At 41.9% G+C, this 13,207-nt stretch overlaps 2 protein-coding genes across 4 annotated transcripts in view; one reads left to right on the plus strand and one right to left on the minus strand.

The window, feature by feature from the left end:
* ALPK1 (alpha kinase 1) overlaps window positions 1-4,392 on the minus strand; it is a 44,709-nt gene extending 40,317 nt beyond the window's left edge. Inside the window, exon 1 of one of the 2 annotated variants that reach the window (XM_042871938.1) lies at window positions 4,326-4,392. The gene's annotated coding sequence lies outside the window, so the exon portion shown is untranslated. The remainder of the gene's footprint in view (window positions 1-4,325) is intronic. The other variant, XM_042871939.1, reaches the window with a different exon arrangement.
* TIFA (TRAF interacting protein with forkhead associated domain) lies at window positions 4,310-10,362 on the plus strand. Of its 2 annotated transcripts, XM_042871940.1 has the most exons (3): window positions 4,310-4,523; window positions 4,812-4,911; window positions 9,039-10,362. In XM_042871940.1, exons 1-3 carry the CDS (start codon window positions 4,442-4,444, stop codon window positions 9,613-9,615), a joined length of 759 nt encoding a protein of 252 aa, XP_042727874.1. In that variant the 5' UTR covers window positions 4,310-4,441; the 3' UTR covers window positions 9,616-10,362. The 2 variants fall into 2 exon arrangements, with proteins under 2 accessions (XP_042727874.1, XP_042727875.1); XM_042871941.1 differs by lacking the exon at window positions 4,812-4,911 and having other exon boundaries at window positions 4,442-4,523; window positions 9,039-10,359.
* The last annotated feature ends 2,845 nt before the right edge of the window (window positions 10,363-13,207 follow it).

Raw genomic sequence — 13,207 nt, forward strand, 5'->3', positions numbered from 1 at the left:
ACATCAAAGGAAAACGGGTAGTGTTGCATTGTGCCAGTGAACTCCACAACACAAAGACATCATAGGCAGAGCAGTTCTGGACAGGATCATGCATATCTTTAAAGAAAAATAAAGGCATCATACACCTTCAAGACAGGCTGCATTTCCTACAATTGGGTGCCCTTAAATGCTATAAAACACGATAACAGAATAGTATCTTTCTTGCCTCACAGTCCAGAATATGGAATCTTTAACATCTATACAAATTCAAAGGAAAAACAGGAAACACTGAACTACTACTCCTGTTATATATCAGCAAAAGCCAGTTTATTTTAATGCTTATCTTTAACTCTTCAAAATAATTTTCTATATTAAATCACTGCTTTTAAAGAAATCTGGAAAGGATGGTTACATTTAGTCTGCATTGTGCACAGTGCCTATCATCTCCATTGAAACAGCATGCAGTCAGATAGAATGAGTAGATCCAGTCTCTGTGGTTAAACCTCAGCTCCAGTGAAGGTAATATGTAAATTCCTTGCTATGAAAATAGTATTTCATCCAAAATGTTGTCATCCAACAAATTTAGAAGTGTCACTGTATACCCAGGACACAACACCACAGCACTCCTGTTGTGAACGCAGAGGAATACATAGGTGGCATCTGGGAGGAAGTCCTGAAGCTTCTGCTTTCAGCGAAATCACTTCACTGGAGTCTAACTCAATTGTCACGGTTTTTACATACCAGCGGATTTGCTTCAGCTCAAATGAAAACAGATTACTTACTGCAGAAGAATACATTTTATCATTGTTAGAATCTTACCAATTCCCAGTAGAGTGTTTAAAATACTTGCCACTACACAAAATGTATTGCAATATCTTTGATGAGAGCTGATGTCTGGTCACTTCGAGAAAGCCCAGCTTTAGGCAGTTTCCACAGTTTAGTTCTAATTTAGAAGAGGAAAGAGAAGAGAATATCAGGCTGAAATGCAAGGGCTATAATCAAGAAAGAACATACTTTCCTTGGCTGAAATTTTTGTAAGAAACATGAACTATTATTTCAGTTCTTACAGTGAGTAAGGTCTCTTAATGGTCAGGGTTGGTCAGCGGGATTATGAAGATGAAGAATTTGTTACCTGATGGTTATAGTGCACCAAGTCTTCTCTTGTTTAGCTCGTCAGTGTGAGATTTGATATGAAAGATGGGCTTCCCCTTCCTGGCATGCTCCCTAATGCACAAAGGTAAGCCAGAGTGTCATGCTGTGTGCTGCACTACCTACAGCAGCATAGACGCCTCTTCAGTAAGCCTTTTTAAGGACTGGCCACATTTAGCTTGAAAATTTGACAAGGTCAAAAACAGCTGTCGTGATGAGGGTCTACGTGGTACCTAAGGAGGGGTTATCTGCAGCTAAGAAAATATCAGAATCACACACAGATTGTAGACCTCCAGGAACAACTACAGAAGGAAATGCTGTATAGCATGCATTTTACCTTCTTAGTCTGAACAAGATTCCACAAAATCATGTGGACACACATAAGTATGAGAAGATGTATATGCCAGCTGAAAGTGCAGTGACTTGTAAGTGTAGATCCTTATATAGGGATCAAAACTTCAACCATTAAAGGTTGAAGGTAGAGAGTCTTCCAGGTACAGAAGAAAGGAAATGATGACAAAAAAAAATTAAAAAAAAAAAAATAATAATTTGAAAGCCAGAATCCCAATTATTGGTAAACAAAGAACTGTGGTAGAGTTCACAAACAAACAAACAAAAAAATCCCAATTCTTTCTAACTATTTTTAGAAAATGTAGGGGACTCTTTTATTCAAGATCTATGAGGAATGAGCACAGTTACACTCGGCAGCTGTGGGGATAATACTCATCCCCAGCACGCTTCTGTTACGCAAATGATTTTTCATTTCTAATTCTACTGAAATGCATTAAGACACTAATCTGAAAAATGTGATGCTCCAACATGCTTAAGTATCTAGCTTTTGTTCTAACTTAAAAAAAGTGAAAGAGCTAACAATTTTTTCTTCCACATTAGGGATTACAGATTTAATTTTGAGCAAGAAGCAAACACCTGCTCTATGGTGTTGCCTTCTTCTTGTCCCATAAAATCTGGAGTTACAGTAGTGTCCATCTCATAGCTGCACAAACTGTCCTCTGGAGACACATTTGCTAAGAAGAAGGGGTTCCAAGGCATAAAGAACGTCTTCACAGACAGCGAGAGGGGCAGAAGGATGGAAGAGAATTGAGGTAAAGGAGAGGCTGGAAGGGTTAGAACAAGATATGCTTGGCAGAAGGATCAAGGACAAACTATGGTGCAAGAAGAGCAAGAAGATGACAAAACTGGAGTAGTAGTGTAAGTGAAGCCCATCCAGTCTCCTTGAAATGGAATTCCTCACTGGGGCTTTATTCAGATCAAACGTGATGGGAAATGACAGAGTTCTTTTTTTCCCCAAGTAAAGGAGCAATGTAGTAAATAAAATACAGAGGGAACTGCACTCCCTTTTCCCTCTGGAATACCTTCTCACCACCTTGTGGTTCTTGGCAATGGTATCGGGAGCGTCAGTGAAAGCCACTCTTTCTAGCGCACGTCTGGTCTCACTGTGAGCTCCACCTGAATGTCCTACTTTATACTTGGAATAAGGAGCTCACAAATAAATAAGCCTTTGAGAAACTTTTTCTCTTCTCTTTGAACAGGAGACACTCTGCTGCTGTAAAGTCACAACAATTAATTGCAGAACCCCGCTGCAGGTTGTTACTTGTTCTGTTACGCCTTTCGAACTGCTGGAAGCTATCGCTGAAATTACTACCGTTAACTTCAGGTGCCCCGACAGCTCGAGCAACACGAAAACGCCATTTCCCGGTGGCTGGTCGAACATTGCCACCTACCGACCCCCCTGCAGCCCTGTGCTGAGCACCGCGAGGATTTTATCTCCCCCAACACCGTTACGTACGTGCACACGTTCCCCCCACCTGCACCGCAGGGCCATCATGAACAGCCATGCCACCTGCAGTTTGCCAGGGCAACCAAAGGAAAGAAACAATCCCCACATTGGCATGCTCTGCTGAAGTTTCTCAAAGCTTGTTGGGAAGGAAGGTTTCCTGTTTAGTCACTCAGGGAGAACTAGTAGGAACAAGTAGCCAAATGGAGTCCTTTCACTCACCAACCAACCCACAAATACAAACATGAATTGCCTTAAAATTCCATCTCAGAAAGAGTGATTGGGCACTAGCACTGGCTGCCCAGGGATGTGGTGGAGTCACCAGCCCTGGAGATATTCAAGTACCATGAAAATATGGCACTGAAGGACATGGTTTAGTGGGGAAATACTGGTAGTAGGTGGATGAAATAATTTGAGAGGTGTTTTCTGACCTTAATGATTCTGATTCTATGAGTCTATGAAAATAGGAGATGTATTTGCTTTCAGTAACTCTCATTTTCTCTCAAATTGATAATGACTAAAAGCAATTTAAGAGTTCCTACTATTTTTTCTTGATTTGCTTGTTTGAGATGTGGAGTTACTTGAAACCTCAGGGATCAGATCAAAGTTGTAGAAGAACACCACACCAACCAATCCCAATGCTCCTCTGTACTACAGCCTCCTGTAGTTAGTCATTACACGTAATTAGCTGAGGCAGCTAGGGTTCCTAACCGGAAGCAACACAGAGAAGCCATGCTGGTCGTATACAAGCAGAAACCATTGCACTTAACGTAATGAGCAGGGCTTTTCAAGAAGTCCTACTCCCTTATGAATGGAAAGGCAATGAACAGAGTGTTGGAAATGCAGGCTGCCTTGTGAGAAGAGAACAGCCCCAACCCACTTCTACATCCAAAATCATCCTTGCAATCCAGGGACTGGCTGTGCAGTCAAACCTCATGTTTATCCTCCAGAAAGGAAAGCATTCTTGGGAAAAGCTGCACAGGTTCTGAAAAAACCCAAAGGAGAAGTCAGTTGCATGGGCACCACAAAGCAGCAGGGCTGGCCTTGGTCCCACCACACCACGCTGCCTGGCAGCGCAATTACTTGCAGTTTTGCTTTTAACTAAAGAAATTTCAATTGGAGAGGGAAAAAAGTTAACACAGCAATAAACTCTGGTAAACCAAGTAGCTATTTTTGCAGAAAGTGCTGGGGATTTTTCACTCATAGGGGAAGGCTGAGATCATCTTGCTAAAGCTGGCAGCATTTCAGCCAGTGCAAAGCTTAGAGAAGAGAGGAGCAGAAAATCCAGTCCCAACCAGAATCTAAATGAAGTCATGTAGCACAGTATTAAGTTGATAAACTACCAGGAAAGATATAGTTAACTACTTCTAGGCAAAAATTAGCAGGAAGAGCATGGACTTACCTCAATATCTCCACACAGTAAAATAACCTCACCAGGAAAGCTCTCACTGTGCCATGCTCTTGTAAACAGGCTGTATGCGGAAATAAGGGGCTGGCAGAGGTTACAAGAAGCAGCACATGCAGCATTGCACAACTCCAGGCTTTCCAGACGGCAGTGAGCCACAGTGTGTACAGCCAGCCTGCTGCAGCCCAGCACTCGGTAAGTCAGTGGTGGGGGGACCTCTGCTTCTCTGCTCTCAAAGCCAGCTGAGTGACAGAAGGGGACATGCAGCAGAGACACTGGGTGCAGATAAATACCATAGTGGGAGGGCTGTTGCTAAATAACTTATCAAGCTGTAGGTGCTTTACCTGATTATCAGGTAAATAAAAGAAACTGCACTTGAAACAGTTTATTTGAGCTGAAGCTCACCGTACTTATCAGAGAACCATAGAATGGCTTAGGTTGGAGAGGATTTTAAAGATCACCCAATTCCAACTCCTGCCACAGGCAGAGCTGCCACCTGCCAGATCAGGCTGCCCACAGCCTCATCCCACCTGGCCTCGGTACTCAGGGGAGCACAACACCTTTGGGCTACAGCACTTTGCAGGTAAGAGGGATATGGAACTGCATGGGACTAAGAACAGCTCAAACCCTTCTGCTATGGGTGCTGCCCCCTGTTCTGGATGTGGGAGTAACCTTGCTTAGTAGGGAAAACAGGAAGGGAGGGAGTGAAGGTCTCGCTATTCCTGTCAGTCAGCAGCACTGCCACGCACTTCTAGCAAACAGGTATTTTCAGCTCAGCCAGGCTCGGCAGCCCAGGAGCGGTGAATGCTGTCTTTCCTAGCGGCATTGCTTAAAGCACAAGAAAATAACCAAATACTTGTAAATGCTTAATTTTAAAATGTTACTAGTTCTGTCAAAAACATGTTTTGTAGTTACTATATGCTGTTACCCTTCGAAATGTTAACTTGAAGGGGAGGGGCATAAAACTGAAACTATTTGAATTCTTCAAAAAAGTCAAACCCACAAGCCCTGGAGCATGTAGACCTGGTTAGCAGCATGACTGCTGGTTTGAGTAGATGACCCCAGACAAAGCTGAACTCCCTATGCTTTTTGGAAAAAAACAACCCAAGTACTTGTGTGCAGAGCAGTTCCACCCCCAGGCCTCTCCTTCCCTGCCCCTGTTCTGCAGGTCCAGAGGTCCCTGTGGCCCTGCAGGCCTGGAGGGGTCACAGCTTCGAGCAGTGGAGAAAGTGGAGTGTCCCTCCTGCTTCAGAGGGAATTAATGAAGCCAGCGTGGTTTCCACCTGTAACTGCTGTCATGCAGCTCTGCAGACGCATTAGGAGATAGGTTCAGCTTGGGTTTCCTTCAGTGTCTTGCGGAAAGGTGGCTGCATTGCATCTAAACTTTGGGATGTGCCGATCCTACAATAGCTGCGTCTGGTGGCTGGAAGGCTGAGCAGGATCTGTGCTGCCCCATAGGCACTCTGTGCACGTGCGGGACTGAGAGTGAGCAGCACTTCCAGTATGTTCTCTTGTAAATACGGCAAATATCATTTTAACAAGGCTAAGGCTGTAGATACTGAGCACCCCAAAGTTACGAGCTCTCAGAGGTACACCTGCCTGCAGATGGTTGCTCTTTGTACTCACCTGTGCAAAATGTTAATTTGGTGATAATGGACTATTGTCTGTGTTAGGCACCTAAGATACCAACCACACAGGACAAACCTGTCCAGGAATGATTAGAGGCTGAAAAGCAACTTGCTGATTGCTGGCCTCCTGCCTTGTCCCTCGCTGCTGGTAGTGATTGCAGCCTGCGTTCCTGGAGGCAGAAAGGGTAGCCATGTTTAGGTATCATCCTTGAAAGCCTTCCACAGCACCCTGATGTTGGTGGTTATTTAAAACAAAAGGCAAAAAACCAAAGTGGATGTACCTTTTTTCTTTGTATTCAGGCTGAAAAATTTATGTTTGCGTCTACGGAAGCAAACAGGCAGTGTGCCCTGAACTCCAGCTTGATGGTAAAACTATCACCATTGAACAGCCAGTTAAAACACTCAAGGTGGAGTGCTATGATTTCTCAAGTTAGGCAACCTTGTTCTTAACTCTAAGCGTCACTCTTCTGTCTCTTAAAAAGGGGATAGTGGTGTACAATGAAAGAGATGATGCTGTAAGAAAGGAAAGAGGTAAAATCTTGACTGACTCAATTGAAGGTACAGACAACAGCGTTACAGAGGGCTACCTTACAGTTGCAGGAAAAATCTTTGCTTTTAACTATGGTCAGTTTCCTCGTCTGGATAATATTCTTCAAAATCTTTCTGCTGTGCCATACAATCTAATAAACTCCTTTAGCAGTAATTTGGCACCAAACTCAACCCAGAACTTAAGACAGAGAACTGAGTTTCTGTAGACTGACTTGTGAACTCAGTGAAATGATGTGGTTTCCCCAAAGCCTTTAGCCTTCCCTTGAGCCAAAGCTGACCTTGTGTAACATCTCACATCCTCTTACTGGAGCGAAACAGTGACAAAGGCAGAAAAGTGCACAGAAAGCAAAAGTTCACTCTCCTTCACACAGAGCTGTGCTCTGGGGCTGAAGCATACTGCTGGAACAAGGGATGGATGCAGATGCCATGGAAGCATATCTCACAGATGACAAAGGAATAACAAAGACTCTCTGCCACCAGAGAGTCTTTATACTTTCTTCAAAAGCACGGATCATATGCTCAAGTTAGTTTTCAAGTGAGCTTTGAGATCTGCTTGAAGTTTTATATTTCTCTAAATATCTATGCTTGGCAGAAGCACTTCTGTAGCCTACTTAGCTAAGCAAGCTGTGGTAGCTATATTTCTGTGTCACAACTGCTGCTGTTAGTGTGCTAAAGGTCAGGGAAGGAAGGGATTCCAGTAGATAGGCATACATACATAAACCATGTATTGTGCTTGGAACTTATTTACAGTGGTATAATATAGCCTTACAAACAAGAAGTCAGAATAAGCAGCGATGATTCAGCTACTCATAAAACAACAGCTTACACTGTAAGGATTCATCCAGCATGATTCAGAGAACAGAGCTGGTAAGACAGCTTAGAGATCTAGGAGAAACACAAAGCATATGCACTTTATATTTGCAGTTAAATGGCAGCTTACAAATAATGCTGTTTAATAACACTTCTCTGGCTAGCAATAGAGCTCATTCTTAGGTTCCCACTTTAAGTACATAATCTTTTCCTTCTTCAGACTAAGTTCTAGTGAAGGAAAATACTAGGCTTGCACTTACAAAGGACCAGACTGCAATGGTTCCTGAAATGCTTCACAGATTTATATTAGGATGTGCTGCTGTTACTCAGATTTTTAAACAGAATATAGTTCAGAACTAACTTTGTGCTGCATTTCAAAAGCTTTTCCAAACAAACAAACAACAACAACAAAAAAAAAAACCACAAAAAAACCCAAAAAACAGAAAACAACCCAAAAAACCAAAACACCCTGATAAAGCTTGCTTTCTTGTTTTGGCACCTAGTTTAGTACTTCTCACAGAATCACAGAATCACCAAGGTTGAAAAAGACCTTCAAGATCATCCAGTCCAACCAACCACCTATTACCAATAGCCCTCACTAAACCATGTCCCTCAACATAAAATCCAACTGTTCCTTGAACACCTCCAGGGTTGGCGACTCCACCACCTCCCTGGACAGCCCATTCCAGTGTCTGACCACTCTTTCAGAAAAGTACTATCTCCTAATATCCAACCTAAATCTCCCCGGCGTAGCTTGAAGCCATTCCCTCTAATTCTACTAGTTACATGAGAAGAGGCCGACCCCCAGCTCACTACAACCTCCCTTCAGGCAGTTGTAGAGAGCAATGAGGTCTCCTCTGAGCCTCCTCTTCTCCAGACTGAACATTCCCAGCTCCCTCAGCCACCCCTCACAAGGCCTGTGCTCCAGACTCCTCACCAGCTTTGTTGCCCTTCTTTGAACCTGCTCCAGGGCCTCAATGTCTTTTTTGCAGACATACTTCTGCAGAGAGCTGGGACTTTCTAGCAGGGTACAGAGAAATTCCCAGAATAGGTGACAATTCTTCTCCTGGGTCTCTGATTTTCCAGCTTTTGCATTCATTTTACAAACTGCCACATGAAATCATTTCTAACCATTGTATTTGGTTTCATAAAAGAGGCGAACTCTTTATTCACATTTATAACACTACTTTATTCACATTTGAAATATCAGTGCTTACTGTCAGATGGCATGTGTACAAGTCGGCTGATGTCTAGACAAAGGAATACACTGTAAAGCAGTGTGCAGAGACACAGGTTGTGCTACTATCACTCCTCTGTAAGCCCATAGAGCCAGTCTTACTGTCACTGTTAAGTGCCATCTATTTTTCAGAGATAAACCCACCTGTGAAGTCCTCATGATGAACTAGTTGTAGGCATTTACAGTCATGTGTGGTCTTCAGAGTTCTGACACATTACAGATCCATGGCAGCAGACAGGAGATGAACTGTTGGGAAGGGGGTAGCATAGAGCAGTCTGCCACTTGGCCCCCATCAAGTCAAGTGGCAGGAAATGATGGTTATCACAGGTAGGGCGTTCTCAACTCCCACTCTTTGTTCCGGTGCTTCACTTAGGTTTGTTGTCAGCCTATTCACTAGAAAATACATACAGCCACTAAATAATAGACAATTTACTTGGTTCTGCAGAGATTTCATACTGTAACTTTACCTTTCCTTGTATTTTTGAGGACTCATTTCACCATGACCTCTTTTGAAGAAGATGAAACTGAAGAAACAGCAACATGCCTCCACATGACGTTTTACCATCCTTGCCAACAAGACAAGATGATGTTTCGTTGCTTGAATTTCTGTAAGCGAGAACAGGTCAGGGCAGATGAAATGGCCAAGTTTGGCCGTGATTCTAACGTCTGCCATTATAACTTAGTGGATACTCGTGTTTCTCGGATCCAGTTTTCACTGCAGTTCTACAGAAAACTTAACAGCTCAGAATTTTGTTTTGAGATAAAGAACATGAGCAAGAAAACAAAGTTGATGGTAGACCAAACAGAACTGGGTTACTTAAACAAAACTGATCTGCCATGGAAGTGCATCATTTGTTTTGGAGACTACCAGATTTTAGCAGAGATTCAAGAAGGAGAGGCCATGGATTATTTCGAGACTCACTTACACTTGGCTAAAGTGCCAATCTTACAAGAAAGTTGCCTGCCATCTCTGCACCCCATACCCGAGAAAGGCATTTTCCCTTCCTTGTCTCCTTCCCAAGGCAAAAGCCCCATAGAGATTGATGAAAATGAGTCATGCTAGCAGCAAGGAGGAAGTTGGATGAGTTTTTGAACATGTGAAGCCTGCACAACTTCAAGAGCTGAAGGCGATCATCTCAACCCACTATTTCTAATGGTTCTCACTGCTGTATATCATCAGTCTCCTTACACACAATTTCCCATACAGACATACCAGGTGTTTCAATCCAATTATTGGAGGAGGTGGTTCGACATACGTAAACTCGGAGGAAGATTAAGGCAGCAAGATGCCAAATGCTGTCAACTGACTTATTAATCTCAGACAAGGGCTGCTGAACAAGCTCTGAGGCAAATTTTTTTTCTAACTTCTCACACTGGGACATTACTTTGTTGAACAGAAACAGTGTGTCTGACACCGTGTTTATCAGGGCATACCTGCTCTCTGTTCACTACATAAACATGTCCATAGCAGCATATTCTATTCAAAACTGTGACTGCGTGCCTACAAGGTATATTTAGCAAGCGTTAATATTTTATGCAAGCAGAACAATGTCCTAGCCCCAGTACTGGTTAACTAAGGAGGGGTGTCATGTCTCACTACATTTGTTACACTTCGCGTTTTGCTTTTGACATTAAATTCTGAACAGTATTTTCAAGCCTAGGTTGTAACGTCCCAGATTTTGCTGCTTAGAAGCACTTTGTAAGGATAGCATTTTTAAGTTAATGTTTTTACTAACTTTGCACAGAGATTTTTCTAATATTTTTTAAATAGATGAAAAAAATATATATGTATATATATATTTTTTGCAAGTAAGCTGTTTTAGTTTGTGAATGTAAATAAACATATAATGTTATGTAAAGATCCAGATAGATTTTGTAATAAAGCATTTGGTCAGTCAGTAAAGATTTGTTGTCTTCTGCACCTATAAAGTAAAAAGGCTTATGTGAATAAAATGACTTCCAGGACAATCCACCAGCAATATTCTAAAAGTGATGCTGCATCAAGAGTTAACTAAAATGCTTTGTGAGTTTTCTCCCTATTCTTTCTCTCCCCATGCCCCACCTCCATTAGTCTCTTATAATTTTATTTTCACTTAAGTTTTTGTTAGGGGCTCAGCATTTCATTATCACTTCTGTTTTGTCAAGTGTTTTAGACTGCTTGAAAGAAACACTGGAAGGGCTCAGAGCAAAGCACTTTTAAGAGTTATCTATCTTATCCTCAAGCATTAACATCTACTGAGTAACTAAATTATCCTAAACGTTCAGAACACCCTCCAACTTTAAACTACTTCCAACCTCTAAACTCTGTAATCTGCTACAGAGTAAACCTCTGCTACATACTGCTCTTGTTCCCACACACATCTGTCTGAGGAGTCCTAGAGTCAGGCTTACATTGAATGGGCTGTCAACCATTCCCTTTAACCTCCCCAAAACTAGGAAAGCATTTCAACATTAGTCGTTACAATACAAAAAACCACAACATAATCCAAGATTAGTGGAAACAATCACAAATGAGAGAAGTTTGTGGAAGGGCAATGAGACCAAACCCAAGTTTTCATGGGATTTCATTTGTCTGTTTCATCCTTACAAAAAAAAATGCCTCGTTGACAAATTTTCCACCTGTTGAACTAGCCTCTAATACTCACCCCTCTTACAGTCTTTAGGCTGGATGTGCAATGCAAAACTCAGCTGACATCTCTCAGCACCAATGCCTCTACCAGGTGCCCGGCCCCTCAGCCTAACAAAACCAACCCAGCAGGAATCACCAGGTCACCAGACCTGGTGCCACTGGCTGCTTGGCTTCCATATGCTTTCATTGTGAGTGTTCCTACTCTCTAATTAGAGAGAGCGGCAAATAGCCTACAAACGCAAACTGTTCAGAAAAGGAACAAGATGAAAACACATTCTGCAAGAAGCTCTTACATTTAATAGCTTTTATGTGGAATCAACCTTTCATATAAAACGTGTGAGATTTCTTAAGTTCATTAATTTGGCAAGTGTCTGAGGGAAGAGGGAGTGTTCTGCATTCCCAAGGAACAGCTTTGTTCTTACGAATGCTTTTAAATGATTGCATGGTGACAAGCAAGTTCTTGTTTCGTACCACTTGGGTCCTCAAAATCAGGTTGCTAGTACTACTGCTAAATAGTGTTATACAGTTCCTATACACTGGCCCTGCCACACAGGACATCAGCCTCCAGCACTAATTGTATTCATTGCTTATACTTTCTCCGCTGTTAATTACAGGAAAAAAAAAAAAAGAAAAAAAAGACAGACAACCCCAATCATAACTTTTCAGGCTCAGTATATAGACAGAAATTTTTACCACCTACTGACCTCAGGAAAATCTTTTGTCTGTTCTGCAGAGTTCCAGTGCTGCATCTCAGAAGGTTTTGCATTCACACTGAACAGAGGGGCTCTGTGACTAGCCGTAGGTCTGGAGTGGCACAGTCCATAGCACAACTCTGGAAAGCAGCAGACAATATTGACCTGGGGAATGGAAAATGAATTATATTTTCCAAACCTCCTTCATATGACAATATTAAAAAGCAAGTGCATTACTGCGTGAGAGCAGCAAGACTAGAGGCACAGGTACCAATGTTCTAGCACTTACTTCCTGTAGCTTGGTTTATCTCAAGATAAGCTACAGTTTTATTGACTTTGCCATTGCTGAAAGCTCTTAAGGCCCAATTAAAAGCTCACTGGAAACATTCCCACGGAATTCAGAGGTCTGCAGACCAGGCATTTAACAGCAGTTGTGAAAATGTCAATAACTGGCATTATGGTCCTCCAGTGTGTACCTTAAGCAGCCTCCACGAGAGCCATTCTAAATTTGTATCACCACCAAAAAGAGTCTCAACTGTAGGACTTACATACCTGTACAATACAAAGATGGTCATCTTAAAAGTGAAAAATTAGAGGAACCATTGCACAGGTGCCACTTTCTTAAGCTACAGTGTCAAAAACCAGCACAGTCTCTCACAGCACTTTTGATCCCAGGAAAGCAGTGACAAGGCGCACTTCTAGTATGATTCCCCCAGAACAGTAAAAATATTGTTATTTTCCAGAAAAGAAACACAAAAATTGGTACTGTGGATAAATTACATGCATTGATTTTGTAGTAGCAGTCAACTAGAAAAATACTGGAAAGGATGAGCTGTGCCCCAGACACACAGCCACCTGATGAATATCCCTACCACGCACTAGTTATTAATGTGTGTGCTAACAAAAGAAAATATCAGTACATACGGTCTCAATAAATATAGACACCTTTCCAGAAATTTCAAAACCTTTGGGACATCTTTACTATTCTTATTTCACATCTAAAATGAAGGTGACTCACATAAAAACAAAGTCAGGCAGGCACAATGAGACTGGATTTTGGCAGAATGATTTTTTTCCATCTTGAATATGTTTCTATGGCAATTTTCACCCTCTGTTATACAGCACAAAATTTGCAAGCTGTTGTTTCAATGAACTTTCAAACCTCCCTGTCATTATATTTAGCCAAACTTATTCAGATAAATGCTTAGTGAAGGAGATTCAGCTGCAGTTTAGGAAATGGCTGGGTTACTTACAATGATTGCACATAACCTAAGAGCAGATTTAATGTTCATTTTTAAATCAAAGATTATTACACATGCCTTATTAATATGCTA

The sequence above is a fragment of the Lagopus leucura genome, unplaced genomic scaffold (genome assembly GCF_019238085.1).
Source record: "Lagopus leucura isolate 7727_CA_CO unplaced genomic scaffold, USGS_WTPT01 Super-Scaffold_100004, whole genome shotgun sequence".
Lineage (NCBI taxonomy): Eukaryota > Metazoa > Chordata > Aves > Galliformes > Phasianidae > Lagopus > Lagopus leucura.

Excerpts from the sequence above, each read along its gene's own strand:
- TIFA (XM_042871940.1), top strand. The coding sequence starts at position 4,442 with ATGCAGCATTGCACAACTCCAGGCTTTCCAGACGGCAGTGAGCCACAG. Across the intron at positions 4,524-4,811 it reads CTGCTGCAGCCCAGCACTCG|GCAGAGCTGCCACCTGCCAG; the intron begins GTAAGTCAGTGG and ends CTCCTGCCACAG. Across the intron at positions 4,912-9,038 it reads TGGGCTACAGCACTTTGCAG|GACTCATTTCACCATGACCT; the intron begins GTAAGAGGGATA and ends TGTATTTTTGAG.